We start from the raw sequence: 24,881 nt of genomic DNA on the forward strand, positions 1-24,881 counted from the left end.
AGAGAGTGTCCCACACTAGCGTGCTGCCCGCCCCGAGAAAGGCGGCCCCTGACCGCCAGGCCCGTGGCAGCGAGAGGACAGACTCACGTCGAGGATTTCCTTGTTGGCCTTCGGAGACGTGGCTTCCCGCAATTCCTTGATGGCCACGGGGATTTTAACCTTCTCGCCCTCCGGGATCCAGAGCCCCTGCGAGAGAGAGAGAGAGAGAGAGAGAGAGAGAGAGAGAGAAAGAGAGAGAGCAGGCATGAGGCGGCAGGCCTTACACACGCCACGTGGGGCTTCAGGAGTGACGCCGTCCGGAAGGGCCAGGGACAAGGAGCTCAGCCCTGCACGGCAAGGCCACCGGCACCAGGAGTCCCCAAGTCTCAGCGGCTCTTTGGTGATCACGGTCCACGGGTCAGAGTCGTCGGATAAACACCCTATGTTCGCGCCCATGACAGAGTGCGCCGTTGCTCCCACAGCTCTAAGGCACCCGGTCCAGGCCTAACCGAGAGCAGGCTTCACACAAAGAGGACCAGAGACAGACGATGGAGAGGAGGCTGCTCGGACCGGGGCCTGACTCGGAAGCTGACCTCTAGGGTCAATGCCAACTTCTATAAAATGCATCTGTGGACACGTCTCACGGGACCACTTATTCGGCACCGTGATTATAAAAGATTTCCCCTCGACAACTTGGGAAAAATGCTGGAATTTCTCAAACCCTCAGCAATACAAGGAATAAATGACATACACAGACGACAGCCGAGGACTCTGGCTTCGCTCCCCCGGAAGGCGAGGGGCCGCCAGCCCGAGCCCCCGGAGCGTCTGTGCCGTGTCTGGCGTCTCACCTTGTACACGGTGCCGAACGCGCCGGAGCCCAGCACCTTGATCTTTTTGAACTCGGTCTCCTTTAGGATCCTCAGGAGGGCCTGGTTGGGCGCCTCCCCGCTGGGGGTCAGGGGCTCCACGAGCTGTGGGAGACGAGGGTGAGCGACGAGTGACGGGGATGCTGGTCAGCCTCCACGCCCCCCGTGGACCGGGCCTGGTCCTGCCTCAGCACAGAACCTGCCTGCTCGCTCAGGCCACACGGCCACCTGCTCTGAGGGACTTCGTGAAGACACGGGCGTCCCTGACCGGAACCGGTCCAGTTCAACAAATGTAACTTCCAGCTCTGTTTCCAGGCCCTTTAGTTGACTGGGGAAGTGTGGGCGAGGAAGCTTTTTTGGGGGGGGGTCATTTTGGTCGCCTGCTGAACCCCCTGACACCCAAGTGCCAGGATGCCACCAGCTGCCCTGGGGACTCCTCCCAGGGACTCCGGCTTCCGACTCTCTGGGCACAGATGCCGGGCGCGGACCGTCCTGGGGAATGGCAGTGCCAGGAACACACTGTGGGAAGCAGAGCTCGGAGAGGGACAGGCGTGGACAGGGGCACCTTCCGGTTCCGTCTCCCCACCCACGGGGCCTCCCCAGGACTCAGCAGGCACCGCTCAAAGGCTGGCTCCTGCACATTAAACACGTACTGTCCTCTGTTTTTAAAAAATATTTTTAAAAAAATATCACCCGAGGGTATTTTTCCATTGATTTTCAGAGAGGGTGGAAGGGAGGAGGAGAGATACACAGAGAGAAACGTGGATATATTGGTTGCTTCCCACAAGGGCCCCACCGGGGCCAGGGATCAGCCTGCAACTGAGGTGCATGCCCTTGACTGGGATCGAACCTGGGACCCTTCAGTCCACAGGCCGACGCTCCATCCGCTGAGCCAACCCGGCCGGGGCCCAAGGTCCTGTCCTTTAAGCAGCCCCCAGGCAGCTGGCACTGTGCCGTGCACTTACCCCAGAAACACGTGTGCTTCCCTGGGTAGATGCCCCCCGTGTAGCTAATGGTCACTGGGCGTTCACACGCTTCCCGGCTTTGCCATCACAGGGACGGAAGCGCAATGACGCAGTGACATCCTCAAACACAGTCTCAGAGGCCCACGCAGAAGGGCCCTGCCCTCTCCCCTGTGTGTGTGTGTGTGTGTGTGTGTGGGGGGTGTCCCCAGGGGCTGGGGCGGCGCAGGGGGGCGCACTCACCTCCCTCTCCTGCAGCAGCCGGCGCAGCGTGCGCTTGCGGACGATGTGGCGCCGACGCAGACACAGGCCCACCACCAGCGCCACCATCAGCAGCAGGAAGAGGCCGCCCACGATCCCCATGGCGATGGACGAGATCTTGGGCCTGAAGGAGGTGCACACACGGGGGAAGGTCAGGTTGCTTCCAGACGTCATGGCATCTGCATTTCACCTATGTCCTGCCTTTGCTGAAACGCTGACGCCACTGAACACGCTCAGAGAGGCGCTGCAGCCGCTGAGGTGGGGGGGGAGCTGAGGGTCCCCGCAGCATCCTCACTCGTTCCCGCCCCCCACCTGGCTGCGTTGCACTACTCAAATTGAGGTGTTATCTGGATCTCTCCATATAGTGGCTATTATTTTATGTTATTTTTTAGAGAGAGGTAGAAAGGGGAGAGAGAGAGAAAGAGAGAGAGAGAGAGAGAGAGGTAGTGAGAGAGAGAGAAACACCGATTGGCTGCCTCCTGCATGATCCCCACTGGTAATGGAGCCCACAACCTGGGCATGTGTCCTGACCGGGAATTGAACCAGCAACCCAGCCACCTTTGGTGCATAGCACAACGCCCAACCAACTGAGCCACACGGGGGCAGGGCAATGGTTCTATTTCAATCTGTTGATTAAGAAAAGACATTAATTCCAAAAGTAACTCAGACTTCAGTTCTGGTTTCCATGTGAATTTGCATGTCTCTCAGAGTCTCTCTGTGCGTCGGAAGCAGCGCTCTCCCATCCGTCTGCTGGCCTGGCTGGGGAGGGGCCTGTCAGTGATGCTGAGCATCCTCGAAGGGCCCTTGGCTTTCCAGATGGCACCACAGCCTCGGAAGTGCTTCGCGTGAGCTCGGAGGGGCTGTGCAATGAGGGGACCGCACACAGAGACCACCCCCGTCCTAGATCAGGGGTGTCACCTTGCAGCCTCCAACCCCCGGGCGAGGTTGTGCCTGATTCCAGAGAGAGCGAAACTCAAACTCAAACTCTAAAGCTCCCTGGGGAGAGAGCCGTCTGAAGCAGGAAATTCCGAATTTGAATATAAAGTTGTTATTCTTAAGTATCGGTGCCATTTCAGCTTCCTGCAGACTTCTTCGTTCCAGGTAGAAATGTGAACAAACAGCGAAGATTAACCAGCTGCGGCGTTTGGACGCACAATAATGGGACATCGTCCTTACGAATTTCTCGTAAGTGGGTCACACGCACTTCGTGAAAGTGACAGTTACCACATGTTCTGCTTAGAGTACACGAGCCATCCCCCACGTCCGACCGTCTGCCCACCACTGCCGCTGGAGCTCATGGGTTTCCACGGTTTTGGAGGGAACGTGAGAGAGATACAGGAACAAATCGGTTCCTACAGAGGATGTGTCCCACGTCGAGTCGTAACGAGGGCGAGTGAATGGAAAAACTTAAAAGAGTAAACACAACAAAGATCGGTGCCGGACGGGTGCCTGTGGGGCGAGAGGGACCTCAGTGGAGGTGCTGACTGTGGACGAGCAGCAGGAGCTGGCTGTGCCCCGGCCCGGGAAGAGGGAGGGCTGAAGGGACCTTTGTCCCCGCAGCGGCCTCCTGTGTGCCCTGACGTTCCCCGGAGAGTAGGAAGGATCCGTGACCACGGCTGATTCTGGGGGGAAGCGTCCGCGGCACTGAGAGGGGTCCCGTCGACATGACGGGAACCGCAGGGGTTCCCAGCCCGGCTGGGGTGGCTCAGCCGGTTGGGCGTCGACCGGGATGTCACCAGTTTGATCCCCAGTCAGGGCACAGGCCCGGGTTGCAGGCTTGCTCCCCAGTGGGGGGCGTGCAGGAGGCAGCCGATGGATGTTTCTCTCTCCTCGACGTTTCGACAGGTGTCTGTATAAATCTGATTCCTCTCTAGACATTACTCATCGATTACCCCGCTCTTCCCTGCTGAGTCCGAACAGGAAGCCCACTCTGCTGGTCCCAGGGCCGAGTTTCAGCAACGACGGCAAAGTGACCAGAACGGAAATGCTGAGGAGGTGGCGCTGAGAAAGATCAGGGAGAAACCCCAAGCTGGAGCTTTGTCACCGAGCAGAAAGGTCATTCGAGCACAGGTCTGTGGCAGGGCCAGCTGGGACAGGTCGGGGAGGGAGGAAGAGAAGCTAGGAGAAGGGAAGGGTCCAACCACACAGGTGTGACCAAAGAAGTCAGAGGAAGGACAGAGGAAGGAGTGCTGGGCATCGAGCACGCACTTCCTGCCCCCCTCACGGCAGCACCCCACCAGAGCCCAGAGACGGCGGGGAGGGGGGACCAGCAGGTGCTGGCCCAGAGGGAAGAACCTGGCCAGGCAGAGGGGAGCCAGCAATGCAGGGTGCACTGACTGCCCATATTGTGCTGTGTCATTAGACAACGCGGTCATACTTACTCGTTGGTCGTGCAGCCTTCAAGACCTGGCCCTGTGCAGCTGCAGGGAGCAAAAGAGAAATACATTTTGATGGTGCTCTTCCTGAGCATGTTCTCTGGAAGAGCTGTTGTGAAGTCATGAGCAAGCCTCTTTTTATTCCATCACCAGGCAATCCTCTCTCTTCTCTCTTAGGAAGCCGTGGCCCAGAGGGGTTACTAGTGAGTGAGATGCCCAGGGTCGTGATAACTTCAGTGGCAGAGACTGAGGGTCTGGGACTCATAACCTCTGCTCCTCCCCCCGTCCCCCCGACTCAGCACAGCTCCAAGTGGAGAAGGATTAAGTTCCTCTCAAAGCGTTAAAACCGCGATGCGCCTCAATCTGGGGGCGGTGTTAATCATCTATTCTTACGCCTTTATTCACTCGGCAAATATTTTTGAGTGTCTACTCTGCGACAGGGACTGTCCTAGTGCTGAAAGGCAGAGAGTTTCCGGTCTTGTACCGAAGTGTTTCCACGTATTGCTTTGGCGCAGGCACAGCTGTCTCACAGCTGTCTCGAGGGTACAAGAGGGCAGAACAGAACCAGGTCCTGGGTCGTGCTGGTCCAAGGGGGAGCGAGGGGGACGCAGGTGAGCGAGGACACGGGCCTCGGGGGCAGGGGACTGGGTGGCCATGAGGACTGCAGGCCCGAAAGCCGGGAGCAGGAGCTGGCTTCCTCCAGGGCCACGTGACCGAGCGTCACAGGAGGCAGGGACGGCGCTTGCCTTACGGTGACTCTCGGGCCCCGGGCCCCGGGCACCAATGTAAGTGTCAACAGGAAAACAGACTATGCCAACTAAACGGGAAAGACGGGCCCTTTACGGCCTGGCAGAGGGAAGTGCATTCAAGCGTGGGAAGAGGTCTGGGGGCGCTGTGTGACACGCCCGCTGGTGACAGACATTTTCTGTCTCCTCTGAGGGCTCTGTTCTCCGGGGACCTGGCAGGACTATGCGCTCATTCCACCCTCACGTCTCTGTGTGGTCAGGAGCTGCGGTATCTCAGCACAGACTCCTTCAGGATGAGCCCTGGAGACGGAGCGGCCTCCCACCACCACAAGCCCCGCCCATCGTGCCCCACCCACCATGCTCCTCCCACTACCCTCCTCCCACCAAGCCCCACCCATGCTCCTCCCACTGTGCCCCGCCCACCACGCTCCTCCCATTGTGCCCCGCCCACCACGCCCCTCTGCCAAAGCCACTCCCACCGTGCTCCACCCACCACATCCCACCGCTGTGCTCCGCCCACCGCGACTTGCCCATCAGCCTGTTCTGGCTGCTGCCTTGCCCCTGGGGACCACCTGAAGCCCTGACTCCACCCCAAACCTCCGGGAGTGCAGCCTGGAAATTCTGGAGATGTTTCCAATCTGCGAACTTGCAAGATAGGAAAGCTTTTGTTTCCCAGGGCCCGAGGGGCACTCACCCGTAGGGGCAGTTGGGGTGGCACAGGTGGCAGACGTGACTGGCGTCCGCGAACTTCCAGACCAGCGTGTTGTTCTCGCCCATGATCCCGGCTGGGCAGGTCTTGACGCAGTGCGGGCCATCGATGTAGTGGGCGCACTGCACGCAGCTGTCGGGGCCCTGCAGCGGGAGAGAGGGTGTCACCGGCGAGACAGGGCTCTCTCCTTTGCCAAATGGAAGTAGCCTTTTACTGAAATACGTGTCTTGAAAAAAAGCCAAACAGTGTAGAAACTGTCAGCGTGGAAGGCGAGTTTGTCTGCGGTTGTGCTTGAGCCCTGAGCCCTGTTCACAGTGAGCATAAAGCCTGTCTGACCTCGCACACGTGTGCTACATACAAAACACGAGAGACGGTGCTAGTTAGCTTATTACACGTCACTCACACTCTGAGGGCATCTCTCCTTGCCAACACAACCCTGATGGGCCCGCGTGTGCATTTACCCCCGGGCTGGTCGGGCGGACTTGCTCACACGTGGGATTTGTGGTTCAGGGAGGCTCGCGGCAGCCAGACCTGCCCAGCAAATTGCCGGAAACCCACCTCCAGCCAGTCCGTGAGCAGGAGGCGGCGGGCTGAGGGCAGTGCCGCTGCCCAGTTAACTGAGCAACGGGCTACCTCCCGCCCTGGGATGCTGAGTTCTCCCTGATACTCTTCACCACATCACTACGTCGCTAGGAAACTGGATTTTAAGTAGTTTTCTAGGGCATTCTTTAAGAATTCTCCAAAAATGATACACTCCTGTTGCGTAAGAACTTGATGATGTTTGAGTAAAACTAAAGCAATGATGACCGACGTCGGAAGTGGGGGACATGGGCTGACCCCGTACCGGGCCCTGCGGGCTTCCCGCTTTGTGGGGACACGGTTAGGTGTGAGGGTGTGGGCAGGAGCAGGGGCTGCCTGGGCCGGCGGGGGTGTGAGGACTTCAGCTCCGTCGGAGCCCCGCCCCAGCCCAAAGGCGCACGGCCTCTCTCTGGGGCGTGGGCTGGGGCGCTGTCCTCAGCAGCCATGAGGACAGTGGGCCGTGGTGGGGGCGACCGCTGGGAGGCCTTTCCCCGTGTTGTGTGGGGGAACGGCTCGAAGCGAGCTCCTTACGCGTCCCGTGCAGGTCACGTTCATGGGCTGGGGCAGGCACTCCGGGTGGCACTGGATGCACTCGCCGTTCTCCACAAACTCCCTGGGCTCACTGCGGGGGGTGGGGGGGAAGGACAGTGGTCAGCGCCTCCCTGGGGACCCGCAGCAGGACACCGGCGGCTGCAGCTGTGAGCCGGTCTGTCTGAAAAGCCCGGTGACACGAACCACCTCTCTCAGCAATGCACAGCGGTTCCAGGTAAAAGCCAAACGGCCAGGGTCCCGGGCGACCCTGTCATATAATAACCAGACTCTGACCGAACCCTCTGCCGTCTTCCACCAAAGCCAGCCATAACCCTCACCCAGCACCCACACCTCTCCCGGGTTCTCCTAGCGACGCTGTGTGCACGTTTCAGCGAGTGAGAGAGAAAGAGCCCCCTGCGGACTCCCTATGTGAGGGGAGCAGGAGAGGATCGCTGCAGAGACCACAGGGGACGGAGGGAGAGCCCTTCCCCCTGCCATGGTCAGGCCCAAACAGTAAGAACGGAGCCGGGAGGCGGGGGGGAGAGGGGGGAGAGTGAGGACTTTGCTGGTAATATCGTCACCACTCCTCCAAGATGCGCCATCAACGCGGAGCAAGAGGCCTTGTCCCGATCGAGAACCCGGGGGGGGGGGGGGGCGTGGAGAAGACTGACATCTGCCTGGTGACGCCCGACCAGCCCTCACTGGGTGGTGAGCAGGAGCGGTTACACCCGAAAAACGTGTCCCGAGAGTCCCCCTTTCAGGCGCTTGGCATCGGTTAAACCAGATGCCACCTTCGCTGGTCTCTGTGCTTCTGCCCGGGGCTGCCACGCCTATGGAGGGGGCCCGTCTTGCAAAGGGACCCCTGCAGCTGGGCCCCAGGTACTGTGGAGGAAAGACCTGGCACCTCGACATGCTTGCTTTCATTACTTTGCCTTAAAAAACTTTTATTTTAGCCCTGGCTGGCGTGGGTCAGTGGTTAGAGCGTCAGCCTATATACCAGACGGTCACAGGTTCGATTCCTGGTCAAAGGCCTGTGCCTGGGTTGTGGGTCCGATCCCCTCTGATGCCCGGCCCAGTTGGGTACATGTGGGAGGCAACAAATCCAGGTGCCTGGCACGTGGATGTTTTTCTCTCTCTCTTTCCCCCCCTCTCTCCCTCCACTCTAAAAATCAATGGAAAAAATACCCTCACTCCTCAAGTGAGGATTAAAAGTTTTTATTTTATTTTATATTTTTATTGATCTTTAGAGGGAGAGGAAGGGAGAGGGAGAGAGAAAGAGAGAAACATGGATGTGAGAGCAAAACATGAATCGGCTGCCTCCTGCATGCCCTGACTGGGAACTGAACCAGTGACCTTTCTGTGTAAGGGACGGTGCCCGACCCACTGAGCCACACCTGTGAGGGACGGTGCCCGACCCACTGAGCCACACCAGCCAGGGCAATGACCTTGTCTTTTTAAAGAGAAGTGAAAACTGAAAACAGAGGGTCTACCTGTGGCATGAAGGAGAACACCAATAGTTCCTACTCTTTCGCATGCAGATCACTCCGCTAGGGGAGGGCCTGTCAGCTAATGGCTCCTACAGAAATGAACTTGACCTTGTCAACCTGCTCCGGAATATTTCTGGATCCACGCTGCGGCCCTGACAGTGAAATAAGAAGGAAGACTTCCTACAGCCATCCAATTCCAGCAGCTCTTCCCTCTCACAAAATTTCCCTTTTTCTTTAAATTTTTAAAAAACTGTCCCTGCCGCCCGACCAGCGTGGCTCAGGAGTGAGTGTTGACCTATGAGCTAGGAGGTCATGGTTTGATTCCCGGTCAGGGCACATGCCCGGGTTGTGGGCTCGATCCCCAGTAGGGGGTGTGCAGGAGGCAGCTGATCCATGATTCTCTCTCCTCATTGATGTTTCTCTCTCTCTCTCTCCCTTTCCCTTCCTCTCTGAAATGGGTAAGATATATATATTTAGAAAACTGCCCCTGCTGAGCTCTATTCTTCAATTTTACTTTCTCATTCAAAGATTGGCATCAATGTCAAGATTCCCACAGCATCGACAGGCTGTAATTGGTATTGATGGTAAGTAAACTCAGCAACCGTTAAATGGCTGTCTACTTCTTTGTCCATGGTCCTATTTAAAGCTATTTGCCCTGCTCACTGTTTCCTGAACAGAACACAGAAATTAACCAGGGGATGGCATTTGCGTTAACATAGTCTGACACGCCAGGAACGGTGCACCGAGGGACAGACCGCATGGCCATGGTCTTGGGCAGATGAACTGCTATGAGCGATCTATCTTGGGAACTTTGTGCAGCTTAGAAAAATAGAAGGTATGTCCAGAAAAAGAGACTCGATGAATTATTAGGTTGGATTAAGCCAGGAAAATAGTTTGTCCATTTCTGTGTGTGATGAACAGTTGCTAATAAACAAACAACAAAACAAAGGAAAAGAAACAACCGAGAGACAGGTGCACGGGGAACGGCGCTGGCCCCGTCCAGCCGCCCTCCCACGGTCGCAGCGCTCACCCCTCCAGCAGGTTGCACCGCTCCATGCACTCCCGCTCGCGGCTGACGTTCTGGCAGGCCACGCAGTCCCCGGGCGCAGGGCCCCAGCAGCCCTCCAGCGGCGAGCACAGCCGGTTGCAGACTTGGCCTTGGGCCTCTGGGGAGACAGTGGGCACCGCAGTCAGGGGAAGAGTGACCGAGGGACGACTGGGACAGCGCCCCCAGTGAGGTGCCGGGGTCTTCCGCTGACGGACACGCCGGGGCCCTGAAAGAAGCCAGGACCCAGAACAGCCCCCCAGAGGCCGACTGCGAGGTGCCTTTTCCCTTCGGGGTACCCAGGGCGCCACACTGGGCCTGGTGGGGTTTGCGGATTAGGGTGACGGCGGGAAGGTGTGCTGTGCTCGCTTCCTTGGGCTAGGGAGGCACCGCGCCCAGGGTCTACACTCGGGATTGCACTTCATTCTCTCCGGAGCAGGACGCTGTGGCAATCGCTACCGCCCCCATGGCGTGGATGAGGACGCCAGAGCCCAGAGATGGGGAGGAAGTGGATGAAGGCCTCGAAGCCTGGAAGGACCGGGGCCAGGATGTGGAGGCAGGTCTGCTTCCAGGGGCCGGCTCTCGGCACAGGGGCCGCCAGCTGCCTGGCTTCACAGGCTGGCGATGGCTCTGACGCAGGTAGGAGACGCCACGGTGAAAGGTTCCTTCCACGGCGTGCACACGGGCGCATGCGTTTGTGTGCATGTGTGTGCATGTGTGTGCATTAGCTAGAGCCATCGGAGACTGAAATGAGCAGGGGGACCGATAGCTAAAATGTAATCTAATCGACACCAAGCTTACTCTTGTGCATTGCAAACAACTGACAGCCCGAATCTCAAGGCCAACGTCTCCTGCGAAAGGAGGATGCACCAGAGCGATCCTGCTGAGCGCCAGGTGGCAGCGCCGCCATCGGGAGCACACGGAGCCGCTCTCTGGCTGCGTCAGGGGGAGGGGAGGCGTTCGCGTGCTCGGGGGTGGCCCTGGGGACGTTCTACGTGAACACGCGGGGAGCAGCGGGCCCGCCCTCCGGCCGCGCGCCACTCACTGCAGTCCCTGCCATCCTTGTTGCTTTGGATCTTGGCTTTCTGACTCGTGGTCCCGAAGAGCTTTCTCCAGTTGATGGTGTCTGCGTAGCACAGGTTGCGGTTCCCCGAGATGATCACGTCTCCGTCACTGATCTCCTTGAGGGAGCGCAGCCCCAGGGACGTGATGTCCGTCAGCCCGACGACGGCGAGAGAGAAGCGGCCGCTGCGTCGGAGAGAAGGAAACCAGCCCCGTGAGACGCACAAAAACACGGTGTCGCTGAGCGACGTATTTGGGTTTCCTGGGCCCTTTTAGATTCACGCCCCCCCTCCCCCCCCCGCCCCCATGACCATCGGTCCCACTGCGCAAGGTACATATTGCAACTTGAAATCTGCACGTGGCCCGGCCGGCGTGGCTCAGTGGTTGAGCGTCAGCCTGTGAGCCAGGAGGTCACGGTTTGATTCCTGGCCAAGGAAGGGCACATGCCGGGGTTGTGGGCTCCATCCCCAGGAGGGGGCGTGCAGGAGGCAGCCGATCCGTGATTCTCTCTCATCATGGATGTTCCTCTCTCTCTCTCCCTCTCCCTCCTCCCTGACATCAATGAAAAACATATTAATAAAATAAAATCTGCAAGTGTTTCCTTGTGAGTCCCTCCAGGGAAAAGCCAGTTTCCTGGCCGCTGAGTCTCTTCAATCCCAGGGGCGAGCCAGGGGCTGAAGGAAGGTCTCAATGCCATTATTTACTTGCTGCCTGTTTACTCTGCCTGGGCATTGAGGTGTTTTAGCCTCTCAAACATCCAAATAGACTTCAAAAGCCACAGGTTCATTTCCCATCCATCTGCCCAGCCATGCAGCCGCTGAACAAACACGTGAGGTGACATGGGACTAATTCTATGTAGGCCGTGTGTACATTTCCTGCTCTCAGGACGGCGCCCCTTTTTTCTAGCGGGGATACAATCATAGGAGATGGTGTTTCCCCAGCACCTGAGTCTGGTGGTGGTGGGGGCGAAGGGCAGGGGCACTGGGCACGCCTGGGGAAGGCTGCGCAGGAGGGGGCCTCCCGGAAGAGGTGATGCCCGGCTGGGCGGACCTGGGAGCAGGTGCACCCAGCACTGTGCCGGTCCATCAGGGCGATGAAGAGCCCTCAGGGGGCCGGTGAAGGGACTCAGGTGGGAGGGCGGGAAGCCCAGGGCCAGCTGGAGAAGCAGGAAGGCAAGAAGGCGCGTGGCAGGTGCAGAGAGCCACAGGCCGCTACAGGGGCAGAAAGGTGGAGGCAGGGAGGCCGGAGAGGGGCCTGGGGAGGGGGCGGGGCTAGAGCACAGAAGACCTGACACCACAGAGCAGCTCGGGGTGTCTGTGATGATGGGGAACCACAGGAAGGAGGTCTGCACCCCGTCCCCACGGCCCGCGAGCGTCCTGAATTGCAACCCTTTCTCTGGTCTCCCATCAGCGGTGAACAAGCCGGGCTCCTCCCGTGGGGGGGGGGGGGGGTTCTCCATTGTTATTGCTTCCACTGACCGTTGACATTCAGTGTTGCTTTGTCAGGTGTCCAGCACGTGGTTAGATAATCGCATACTTGCAGCACCCGCCTGGCACCACCCACCGTTCCTACACCACCGACTCTATTCCCTGTGCCGCACGTTACATCCTGCGATCTCTCCCATCACGAGGACATGTCAGCCCTTCACAAAGCCTGCGCGGTCCTTCTCCAGCGTGCCCAGGCCGTGACCGATAAGGAAAGACGGGGACTGGACACACCTGCAGGGACTAAGGAGACATAGCAACCAAATGCAAGGTGGGCCCTGGCTGGCGTGCCCAGTGGTTAGAGCACAGGCCCATGCACCGAAGGGTCGTGGGTTCGATTCCCAGTCAAGGGCGCGTGCCGAGGTTGTAGGTTCCATCCCTGGCCTGGGTGGGGACACATGTGAGAGGTAACCAATTGATGTGTCTCTCTCACATTAATGTCTCTCTCTCTCTCTCTCTCCCTCTCTCTCTCTCCCCCCTCCCTCCTTTCTGCTCTCTTAAAAAAAAAATCAATGGAAAAGTCTGACTGGGTGAGGATTAACAACAAAAAAGGCAGGATGAAGACTGGATCAGGCTCGGAAACAGAAGGCGTTCACGGAGCAGCCGGCGAGCCCCGAATAAGGTGTCGCTTTGTTAACGAGGACCATGCTGACTTCACTCGGACACCAGCACCGCCCGCGAGATGCCAGCCCAGGAGAGACTGGGTGGGGGGCAGCAAGGCCCTACAGCATCGCGGCCATACTCTGCGCGTCTTATTTCAAAACACACCCGGCGGCTGCCGGGCCGACACTTACTGCTGCTTGGTCCGGCCCCGGATGATCTCCAGGTTCCGGAAGGCGTGCAGGTCCGTCCTGTTCTCTGGCCAGGCCTGGATCAGCAGGAACCCTGCGGGCGGGAGGCAGGGCGCTCAGAAACCGCCTTCCCGGCCGAGGGCGAGGACAGGGTTCCCGGAGCCCGCGGCACGAGCAGGACACGGGGCGCGGGATCCGCTTCCCCTCCCGTCCTCCCGGAGCTGCACACACGGGTGCCGGTGCCGGCCTCGGCCGCCTGCCTCCCCCCCGGCCCTGCCCCCACCCCGCCCAGCCCGCCCACCCGTGCTGTCCCGAGGGCGCAGCCCCACCTGTGATCTCCTTCACGGTTTTCAGGTTGTCCAGCTCCCTCGGGTCCAGGGGCGGCGTGTGGGTGAAGGAGTCCCTGGAAGGAAGAGGATGAAGGTCACCCCTCACCGCTCCCTGCCTGTGGCGGGGGCAGGGCTGCGGCCAGCGGCCCCCCCGGACTCACCCCTCAGAGGCAGCCCCTGCCCCCGACTCACCCCTAGAAGGCGGCCCCCGCCCCCCGACTCACCCCTTGAAGGCCACGGGCAGGATGTGCAGGTCCCCGCTGATGGTGGTGCAGTTGCGGAAGTGCCTGATGTTGGTGGCGTTGATGGACAGGGTGTCTCTAAACTCCCCGATCCCGATCCCGTTGCACACTGTGGGGAGAGGGACACGCAATCCCGTCCATGCCTGGGGACCTGAGCAGGCGGGGGGCCCAGGGGGAGGGGCGGGGCGGGAGCGAAGCCGTGAGACTGTCGCTGCCCAACCAGCGCCGACCTGTGTGGGGCTCCCATTGGTACCCTAACCACACCTCCGCCTTCCTACCACCCTGAGCTGGCTGTGGCCTTGTCTTCCATCTTAGAGAAAACACACACACGGTTTTTTAAATCAAAAAGCAAGATGCAGTCCAGCCAGTGTGGCTCAGTGGTTGAGCATTGACCTATGAAACCAAGAGGTCACGGTTCAATTTATAGTCAGGGCACATGCCCGGGTTGTGGGCTCCATCCCCAGTGTGGGGCGTGTAGGAGGCAGCTAATTAATGATTCTCTGTCCTCATTGATGTTTCTATCTCTCTCTCCCCCTCTCTCTTCCTCTCTGAAATCAATTAAAAAAATAATAAAAAAAAAGATCAGTGAGTTTGTGCGCGGGGCCCATGGATGCCTCCTGTACAATGATCGCACTTTCGGGGTGTGTGTGTGAAAATTTACAGAATAAAAGATAAAGTAGGGGGTCAGCAGGGATAGGTTGGCCTGGAGGGTACTCCAGGGACAGGGCACTGAATAAAGGAAGGAAGGGATTGCTGAGCCGGAGAGAGAGTCACCGGAACCTCTCCCAGTGCCGCCGAGGAGACTGGCGGGGCCGGGGCACCCAGCCCAGGGCCGGGGAAGCCGTGTCCCCACGCCGTGCCCACGCGGGCTCCTACCTTTGCGACAGGGCCCTTCGCACTTCTTGCACTTGCGGACGCCGTCTTCCTCCACCTCATGGCTGTCGGGGCTGCAGGCCCGCACGCAGGAGCCGTGGTCGGTCACCACGTAGTTCCCTGGGGGGGGGGGGGGGGGGGGGAGGCAGGTGTGAACGCGGTGCCAGGTGTCTCTGGGGTCGTGTCCTCCTGAATCCCGGCCGATGACAGGGCCCGTCATCCTCTCATTTTGTTTATTTTAAGGACAAAGAAGGGAAGGCTGCAGACTGAAAAGGAATCGCACTCAAGAGCTTTCATCGCGTCCCAGGCCCTGATGGCAAACAGATCCTCCTCCCAGGCGGAGCGGATGTGCGGGAGCCGCTCCCCCCAGGCTTAGAGCTCTCTTCCCCGCTCTCTTTTTTTTTTTTTAAGGTTTTACCTCCAGGACTTATGATCAAAGCTTGAATCTTTATTAAAAATATGTGAGCCCAGCTGGTGTGGCTCAGAGGTTGAGCGTGGACCTATGAATCAGGAGGTCAGGGTTCAATTCCCGGTCAGGGCACAGGCCCGGGTTGTGGGCTCGATCCCCAGTGTGGGGCGTGCAGGAGGCAGCCGATCCATGATTCTTTCTCATCACTGATGTTTCTCTCTCTCTATCCTTCTCCCTTCCTCTCTGAAATCAATAAAAATATATTTAAAAAAATACGCGAGCCTGAACGATGACTCCGCTCCCCTCAACGCGGCCCCGAGGCTTGGTTTACTCTGGGGTTGTGGCCTGCCTCACGGCCTGTGCCTGGCGGGGCCTCGGGCAGCTGGTCCGGCACCTGCGCCGTCTCCTGCCCCTCGCCTCACGGTGCACATGGGGTTCGTGTCCACACGGACGTCATTCTCTCCAGGGGCCTCTGCCTGCTTGGGCCCCAAGCCGACCTCACACACCTCCCGTGCTGCTCCTTCTCCTGGGACGCGCCTGCTGCGTCCGGGCTCTGTGCTTCCTCTGGGTTGTCACCCCCTCGCCGGCCCTCTCTCAGGACCACGTCTGCCACATCGGGACGAGACTTCCTCATCCCGTCACTCCTGCCCGTGGCCATCCCTCCATCCCTGTCATTTTCTTCTGCCCAGAAGGTGAACATTCTCATCCCCGCAACCCGCAGAGCTCTCCCTCTGCCGCTGCTGGTAGACGCTTCTCCTCGCTCCCTCTCCCCTGGGAAGTCAAGGCCGGCCCTAAGCGCGTTAACTAGACAACCCTGTGCTTCCGCTATGCGGCCGGGGCTGCTGTCACCACTTCCTCGAGCTGCGGCCACCAGTCGCGGCATATGCAAATGAGCAAAACCCAGCGATGGCAACAAAACAGCAGGCGACAGTCCCCCCAAGGGCCCAGGCCCCCTCTATCCACTGAGCAAGGGCAGCTCCGACACCCCCTGCTGGGGCCTATCACACACCTCCCTCCTGGGTGCAGGAGCCCAACGGCGAGACGGCCCAGTGGCCGCGGGGTTAGGCCCACCAGACAGTTCACTACCCTGGACCTCAGTTCCAGGGGCTGCCCAACACCTGCGGCATGACCTACCCTGTCACCTGCGGCATGACCTACCCTCACCTGCGGCATGACCTACCCCGTCACCTGCGGCATGACCTACCCTCACCTGCGGCAGCGACCTACCCCGTCACCTGCATTCGGATGGGCCCTGGCCACATGCCTGACAATGAGGCACACGCCGACCAGACGCTGCCTGAACTGGGGACTCGGGGTTCCCGTAGGAGGCGCAGGGAAATGGATGCTGGAGCCTGAAAGGGCGTGGCGGGCGAGGACTCACGGGGACACTTCTTTACACAGGTGGCGCCGAAGCTGTATTTGCCGTCGGGGTTGACGTCCATCTGGTAGGTGGTGGGGTTGTACAGCATGAGCGGCGGGCAGGTGTCCTTGCAGGTGGCGCCGTCCCGGAACCGGCGGCAGACCTGCGAGAGGCATGGACACGGGACATCGGAGGAGCCGCCTCGCTGTCCCGGACCTCGGACCGGGTCATGTTAAATGGGCGACCACCTTGGGCCTAAAGGACACTGCTTCCCAGAGCGCTGTGAGCGGACAGCGAGGGAGCAGAGGCGGACAGTGAGGAACAGTGTTAGCGTCCGTGTCACTATGGCAGCTTTTCTGCCAATAGCAAGCCCTCCTGCTCTGGATGCATAAAACCCACGGCTTGGTCCCCTCCTGGGACACTGGGCTTCTGCCTGAATCAGCGCTTCCCAAATCTCGTTCTCTCTCTCTCTCTCCCTTTCTCTCTCTCTCTCTCTCCCTCTCACTTTGAAGCCTTTCATTTTTGCCGGCCGGCGCAGGTGAGCGGAGCGGGCCGTTGGGTTCTGTCCGGAGGCCTGGGTTGGGTTCTGTCCGGAGGCCTGGGTTACGCTCCGGTGCTCGCGTAGAGCGGACGACCCAGCGCCGTGCGCGGCACAGCCGGAGAGACCGTCCTCTCAGGAGCGTGGCTTTTCTGAAACACGTGTCCCGACTGCGAGCCTTATGATCGCGGGGAGAGGAAATGCCCGTCTCCATTAGTGGGCAGAACGACACAGAGCTCGCACGCTGGGCGGGAACCTCGAGGGTGTTCTGCTCACGCTCCATTCACGCCGGCTGCCTTTACACAGGACACTGCGGGTGCGGCTCAGGGTACTGCCCGCCCAGGGGCCCTCGCCTGGCAGCGTGCCGCCTGCAAGGACCAGGCCAAACGGGGCGCTGCCTCGCAGCTCCCCCGCTCCCACCATCGCTGCCTGCAGGGCTCACACCAGCCTGGGGCTCAGGATTCCAAGGTGCTCACCCTCGGGGGCAGCTGCATGGGCCCCATCACCCCCCCGGGCAACACGGATTTCGTTAGGGCTTCCTGCAGTCCCGGGACAGACGGGAGCACCCCAAGACCCCCTGCGTGGGGTGCCGGCAACCTCTGAGCCGTGGTGGGAAGGGCAGAGCCCTCGGGGCCCTGGGCCCCCTCTAGGTCTCTGCGGCTCATTCCCCTTAACGATAAACCACACGTATTTAGTCCTCAGTGCTCGTTCTATGCCTGGGGCCTCGTACGAACGCCTCATGCTCTATGTCCCGTGGACCATTTAACAGAGCGGCACTCTACCCACCACCGTCGGCCAAGGAGACCGGAGCACAGAGGTCACAGCCGCTGCCCAAGGTCACAGAGGGAGGGGGGAGGCAGGACGATGACAGAGGCTCTGGTCCCAGGAAAGGGCGCCGTCCTCGCCCGCTACCACAGACGGTAATCCACACACCGCAGCCACGGAAAGCCGCCCACGGGGTCTGGGTGGGGGGCAGTGCCCGGGAGGCTGGGGGCTGCGGGCCTTACCAGGCAGTCGCTCTCGCGGGGCCCCGTGCAGCCGGCGGCACACTGGTTGTGGCAGCAGTCACTCGGGGACTTGCCCCGGCAGCGGCCGGAGCACTGCTGGGCGCAGATGGTCTTGGTCACTGAAAAGGAGCACAGGTCACGGTGAGCCGGGAGTGGGGGGGGGGCGCCCCCAGGGACACCCTGGAGCAATCGCACACGGGGGAGGACGGGGTGGGGTGTGGGAAGTGATCGGGGAGGGACCTCGTTCAAGCTTCCGGACACCCCCGTTCTGCCAGACTAAACCCAGTCGTGACCGTGCTGACGGCGCCTCAGTCTCCCTTATTTTTTGTTGTTGCTGCTACTCTTCACGCAAGGATAGTTTTCCATGGATTTTTAGAGAGAGTGGGAGAGACAGAGAGAGAAACATCGATGTGAGAGAGAGACATCGATCGGTTGCCTCCTGCACGCCCCTGACCACGGCTGGGGGGTGAGCCTGCAACTGAGGTACGACGTGCCCTTGACTGGAATCGAACCCAGCACCCTTCAGTGCATGGACTGACGCTCTATCTACTGAGCCACACCAGCCAGGGCTTCCTGCTTGCTTTTAATCACCGGGGAGAACTGACCAGGTGAAGTCTAGACCTGTAGAGCCGCTAAGCCAGTGGTTCTCAACCTTCTGGCCCTTTAAATACAGTTCCTCATGTTGTGACCCAACCATAAAATTATTGTTGTTGCTACTTCATAACTGTAATGTTGCTACTGTTATGAATCGTCAGGTAAATATCTGATATGCAGGATGGTCTTAGGCGACCCCTGTGAAAGGGTCGTTCGACCGCCAAAGGGGTCGCGACCCACAGGTTGAGAACCGCTGCGCTAAGCCATTAGCTACTCGTTGGAACCGAGCTTCCGGTGGCACCAACGCACATGCAAGTGACTGAAAAGACAGCCAGGGAGCCGTGTGGAAGGATGTAAGAGTCACGTCACGGTCAGACGGTCTGTGAAGGACGGACGGCCAGGAGGTAGGTGACAGGTCCCCAGACCCCTGGCCATCGGTGCTCCTACACTCGGAGCCCACAGAAAACCCCCCTGAGAAAGTCGCTCGGACTTCTCGGTGGGTCCCAGAGCCGGGGGTGTGTGTGTGGGGGGAGAGGGCAGGCCGACCAGCCTCCTGTTCCCAGGAAGCGCCGCCGGGCACTGCTCCCAGGGGATGACTGGTGCCGGCGGCTGACTTTCGCTCATTTATGGCCGCCTGGCCCACGTGCCCACAACAGCCGGCACCGGATTCCCCGCGGGAGGCTGGCAGGATTGGTGTTCACTGGGCTGCTCAAGTCTGGCCTTACGACCAAGAGTGACTTTTAGGTCTGGCCGGTATGGCTCAGTGGTTGAATGGGAGGTCACAGTTCAATTCCTGGTCAGGGCACATGCCTGGGTTGTGGGCTCGATCCCCAGGGTGGGGCGTGCAGGAGGCAGCTGATCAGTGATTCTCTTTCATCACTGATATTTCTCTCTCTCTCTCCCTCGCCCTTCCTCTCTGAAATCAATAAAAACATACTTAAAAAATGGCAGAGGCATTCTTGAAAAACAAAAACAAACAAAAATACTGGCTTTGGGGTCTTCACACAAGTCTGGGGGGCGGAGGCAGCCGCACAGTTGCCGACCGCCCCTCCCCGCCCCAACCTCCCCATCCGCTCGCTCGGGGACTCACGTTGTTGGCAGTTCTCCTTGCCCGCAGCCCAGCAGCTTCCGCTGGGGCAGCTCGGGTCGCACTTCTGGCCTAGACAGAAACGGGAGAGTTAAACGCCATCTCAGCGAAGGGGCGGTGAGAAGAGAGGGATGGCGCCTTCCCGGGCCCGGAGCAAAGCAGCGGCCTAGACTCGAGGAGTAGCCGCCATGTTCCTGATGCTCTGCCAGCTGGTCTGGCTGGTCTGTGAGCAGGTGACTTATAAAGTAAGACGGCTGCACCTCGCACGCCTCCATGTACACCCCAGCCTTGACTCCGGGCCCCGTTTCACGCGGGCTCAGGCAGGAGCAGCCCCAGCTTCCCCGCTCTGTTAGGGTCATCTACCTGAGGGCGGGGGGGCGGAAGCTGGGGGGTGGGGGGTGCTGGCTGCAGCCTCCCCCTGCCCCTCCTGAGTGACGGATGGTCAGCCCCGGGGAGGCGGGTTTGTAGTAAAAGCTCCCGGACTCTTAGCCAGAGAGGGGGGCACAGAGTCCTCTCCGCAGGCGAGATGTCCACCGTGTGTATCGCTCTGTTCATCATCTACAGCCTCAGCTGTTCCCTCGCCAGCTACAGTCTGGAAACTTCCCAGCTGATCAGTCAGTGCTCACAGCTTTCACAGGCGACGGCCAAGCACCCCCAGTGAGAGGGGCCTGCTCTCGTCAGTGGCACCGTGTTTGGGTCAGCACCCAGGGATCCGAGGACCCCGTGTTCTCGCTGCGGCGAGAGCAGGCTGCCCACCGGCTCTGGTCATAGGACATTGGCCCTGCCGCCGTCTGTCCCTGCAGATCACCACCCGAGGGCTCAGGTGCCCCGTCCCCCCAGCCAGCAGCAGCTTTGTCTCTGGAAGAACTCAGATCTCAGATGAGCTGGTCACCACTCGACCTCGACCCAGGACACCCGCTCCTGTGACTGACAGTTCTCACAGCCGCCCCCGGGGGCGGAGGGCATGAGTGCAATGCACCTGCTGCTTAGCGTCAGGGAGGACGGCCAGGCAGCACCCTGAACGCACAGGGCTGCACCCTGTGAGGGGAGAGAGAGGGACCCAGACAGACAGACAGAGGCAGAGAGATCCAGACAGACAGACGGAGGCAGGAGATCCAGACAGACAGACTGAGGCAGGAGATCCAGAAAGACAGACAGAGGCAGAGAGACCCAGACAGACAGACGGAGGCAGAGAGATCCAGACAGACAGACGGAGGCAGAGAGACCCAGACAGACAGACAGAGGCAGAGAGACCGAGAGAGAAGGAACCAGAGAGAAGAAAGAGCCAAAGTAACACACACATGCCAAGGGTGATCGTCGGTATCGAACTTTCATGCTATTTTTACTTTTATCTCTACCTTATTTTTCAAATTTCTATTATAAGCACGCAGCAGGTTTATAAAAGAAAAATACTTAAGTTGAAAATGCTTAAAGGCTTCTTTCTTTCTCCCCTTCCTCCCTCCCTCCCCCTCTCCCTTCCTTCCTGTTAACCCTCACCCGAGGATATTTTCCCATTGATTTTTAGGGAGAGTGGAAGAGAGAGAGAAAGACAGAGAAAAACATCGATGTGAGAGAGACACATCGATTGGTTGCCTCCTGTATGCGCCCTGGCCAGGACCTGGGCTGGGGAGGAGCCTGCAACGGAGGTACATGCCTTTGGCCGGAATCGAACCCGGGACCCTTCGGTCCGCAGGCTGGCGCTCTATCCACTGAGCCACACCGGCCAGGGCTGAAGGCATCTTCCTGTGACAGAGGAGACAGTGCCGACCGACCGGGGAGCTCACAGCCTGCCTCAGTGCTAGTCTGCCCCCAGCAGCCTCCCGGACGCGGGTCCTTTGCGTCCTGCGCTTTAAGGTGAAGGGACCTGCGCCTTAGCCGGCCTCCCCACCACCATCCTGGCCCCGCGGCCCTGCCCGGCCCAGAGCAGAGGCCGATGCGCCCGCACACTCACAGCTGCTGGGCGGGTGCCTCGGAAAGTCCAGCGACATGTTGCTCACGAAGCTGCTGTCCACGATGTCGTGCCACTGGATGGTCTCCATGTTGCAGAGGGTGGGGTTGTTGTTGAAGCGCACGGCGCCCTGCAGGATTTCTGCGGGAGAGAGGACGGTGAGCCCCGCGCCGCCCCGTCTGAGCCCTCACGCAGTGTGCACGCGTTTCTTTCTTTTTATTTTGTTAACCCTCACTCGAGGATATTTTCCCATTGATTTTTAGAGAGAGTGGAAGGGAGAGGGAAAGACAGAAACATGGATGTGAGAGAAACATGTCGATTGGTTGCCTCCTGCACATGCCCCGATCAGGGCCCGGGCCGGGGAGGAGCCTGCAACCAAGGTACATGCCCTTGACCGAATCGAACCCGGGACCATTTGGTCCGCAGGCCGATGCTCTTCCACGCTGCATCCTGCTGGACGGACGCCAGCAAGCCAAGGAGACTCCCTGTGGAATTCCAGGGCAGCAGGTGGAGAATGAGTTGAGGCCCTGTCCGTGTGGCTCAGTGGTTAGATCTGTCATTCAGTAACTGCTACGTTTCATGTCCCTGCCACAGAGTGAGGGCACAACCACAGTTATCTTCAGTTTTTAAAAAAACAGCTTCCCATCTCTCCTATCACCTTCCAGCTTCCTGTCAGAGGACCCTCACGCGTGACCCAGACACAGAAATTCAGTCCTCCCCTGTCACACCTTCCTTCCTCGGCCTGACTCAGACAACGTGACCCAGGAAACTGTCTCAAATATGCGTTGATTTTGTTGTTGTTAATCCTCTTCCGAGGACATTTTTTTTCATTGATTTTTAGAGAGAGTGGAAGGGAGCGAGGGAGGGGAGAGAAAAAGAGAGAGAGAAACATTGATGTGAGAGAGACACAGTGATTGGTTGCCTCCTGCACACATCCCGACTGGGGTGGGGATTAAACCCACAATCCAGGTACGTTCCCTTGACCGGGAATCACACCTGTGACCTCTTGGTGTGCGGGTCCACGCTCTGACCACTGTGCACACCAGCCAGGCACTAGGGGTTGATTTTTAATGCATGTCCCTTACACCCGAGGCCAAGGTCACAGGACTGGCAGCTTATTCGCTCCCTAGGCACAGAAAGTCTGCTACACTCCCTTCTCCCAGAGCCTTCACCATTTCTACTCTCTGGATGCTTTTCCATGAACACGGGATAACCTGGCTACATCTCCCCTTCCCATTGCACCGTGTACCACCTTTTCAGTAACCTCCACCGGCTGTATCTCACACATGAGTGGCATGGGATACAAGAGAAAAGCAGTTAGTTGCCTACAAGGGAGTGCCCATTTGACTGTCAGCTGATTTCTCAACAGAAACTATGCAGGCCAGAAGGGAGTGGCAAGAAATACTCAAAGTGATGAATAGCAAGAACCTACAACCAAGATTACTCTACCCAGCAAAGCTATCATTTAGAATGGAAGGTCAGATAAAGAACTTCCCAGACAAGAAAAAGCTAAAGGAGCTCATCACCACCAAACCACTATTCCATGAAATGTTGAAGCGTATTCTTTCATAAGAGGAGGAAGAAGAAAAAAATAAATATTTGAACAACAAAATGGCAATAAATACTTATCTATCAACAATTGAATCTAAAAATCAAAATAAGGGATCAAGAAATCTAATAAAGTAAACTGATGAATAAAATAGAATCAGAGGCATGGAAGCATGGAACAGACTGACGCATCTCAGAGGGAAAGGGGGAAGCATGTGTGAAGAGATTAACCAAAGAAATTATATGCATATATGCGTTAGCTATGGACACAGACAACAGGGTGGCAAAAGTCTGGAGTGGGGCGGGAACCAGTGGAGAGAGGCAATGGCTGGGGGTAGGGGGAAGGAGACATCAACCCACATTTGTTGTGATGAATAAAGTCTTCCCTGAGTGAAATGAAGAAGGGCCAGGTGGGCTGTGTGAAGAAGGGCCAGGTGGGCCGTGTCCCATTTCTGTGCTAGGGCCCCCGGGCCGGCCGCTCAGTCTTGTTGGCGCCGTAGTTGGACAGGACGGACAAGGCGTGGGTGTTCTCGAAGAGCATGTTCCCCCGGATGATCTGCAGGTTCTCCAGGGGGATCTTCTCCACCACGTTGAGGGCAATGAGGACGTAGCCGGCCACCTCCTGGATGGTCTGAGGAGACAAAGCGTGAAGCTGGCCTATCTCCTTCAAGGAGCTCAAGAGCGTGAGGTCTAACACGGGCCCAGGGAACCAGGACGCCCCTCTGAACGACGCACAAGCGTGGTGACGGCCGTAGAGCATGTGGGTGACTGCACGGAGGGCGTGGCAGGCTATGGGGGCACAGTCATTCCCACTTCGTGCCCCCTGAGCCCGCTGGCGGCAGGAAAGGGCAACGTGATGACTCAGCAAAACCGTGACTCGCTTCCCTTGGCCTTCAACACACTCAGGTGAAGATGGGAACGGCTTTATTAATTTATCTTGCGTCTGTCCTGCCTGCTTGCTCATGAAAAAAAGAAAACAGCAACCCGGAAGGAGGCCAATCACACCCAGAGTTCAACTGCTGGCTCCTGCTGGCTCTCTGGAGCTGACTGAGAAACATGGGGACACTTGTGAAATGCGGTTAAACTCTTGGCGGCTGGAAAGCAACCGTGGCGGGAGTGTTTACACCAAGGCAATGGGCAGATGCTACAAAGCGAGGCTTTTCAAAAAGTAAGAGCCAGTTCCCAGGGTGCCACGGCGGCAGCCACGGCGACAAGATACCTCTCGGTGTCTATGATGACCGTGGAGCGCCGGCCGGGCCTGTCCCTCTGGGGCGTCCTTTGGTGACCTGGCACTCGCTGGGAGAGTGGCCTCCTCATGCCACGTGCACCTCACGCTCCCTAGGACTCGGAACTGCCATGGCCGAAGCCAACACGCGCCCAGGAGAATGCCGCCCGGGCCTGTGCCTGCCTCTCTCCACTCCTGTCCTGTCTGGGCGAGGCACCGAACTCAGGAACCAACCTTTAGGAAGGACAGGTCGTAGTCCCTCTGCATGTAGGTAATCTCCAAGTTCCCAAGGACCACCTCGCAGTTGTTGAGCATCCGCTGGAGGCTCAGGAAGTGGTCGTCGAACGTGCCCAGCTGGGTGAGCTTGTTGTTGGTGCCCTGGCAAACTGGGGGGGAGAAAAAGGGCATCTCATGAAATGCCCAGGAAGGCATACAATTAAAATAAAACCACATTCACAAACGCCAACGGACTCTGTGCTCCGGCGACTCAGGACGTTAATTCTGATGGAGGCAGACGTGACAGCACAGGGCTAAGCTTTACAGGGTGCAGGGCAGTGGAAGGAAGAGCTCACTCCTACACGCAGGGACGCGTTCAAACGTGTTCACAAGTCACGGGGACACAGACGAGATTCTATAAAAACCTCTCGGATGAGACAGTCGGTAAGAACCTCAGCAGGCCAAACAGTACGCATCAGAGAGCGTATGAATAATGTAATTACAACGTCGACTGAATAACTGCATCGTGAACTTTTTACTTTGCCAAAAGAGAGCACGCCGCCTTCTGCGTGTCAAAGGATATTTACAAACGTAATACACACCAGGCGACGTGTGCGGACCACCACGG

At 58.7% G+C, this 24,881-nt stretch overlaps 1 protein-coding gene across 1 annotated transcript; it reads right to left on the bottom strand.

Moving 5' to 3' along the window:
- Nucleotides 1–24,446, bottom strand: EGFR (epidermal growth factor receptor). The gene is made up of 19 exons (XM_023748055.1): nt 24,272–24,446; nt 23,277–23,443; nt 21,707–21,714; nt 21,268–21,405; nt 19,320–19,388; nt 17,636–17,754; nt 16,112–16,253; nt 14,325–14,441; nt 13,431–13,557; nt 13,207–13,280; nt 12,881–12,971; nt 10,586–10,788; nt 9,526–9,661; nt 7,009–7,099; nt 5,884–6,041; nt 4,450–4,488; nt 2,051–2,192; nt 828–950; nt 1–186 (listed from the first exon to the last, which is right to left on the bottom strand). Exons 1-19 carry the CDS (start codon nt 24,443–24,445, stop codon nt 16–18), a joined length of 2,289 nt encoding a protein of 762 aa, XP_023603823.1. The 5' UTR covers nt 24,446; the 3' UTR covers nt 1–15.
- Between the last annotated feature and the right edge of the window lie 435 nt (nt 24,447–24,881).

This window comes from Myotis lucifugus, unplaced genomic scaffold, assembly GCF_000147115.1.
Source record: "Myotis lucifugus unplaced genomic scaffold, Myoluc2.0 scaffold_1107, whole genome shotgun sequence".
Classification (NCBI taxonomy): Eukaryota; Metazoa; Chordata; class Mammalia; order Chiroptera; family Vespertilionidae; genus Myotis; species Myotis lucifugus.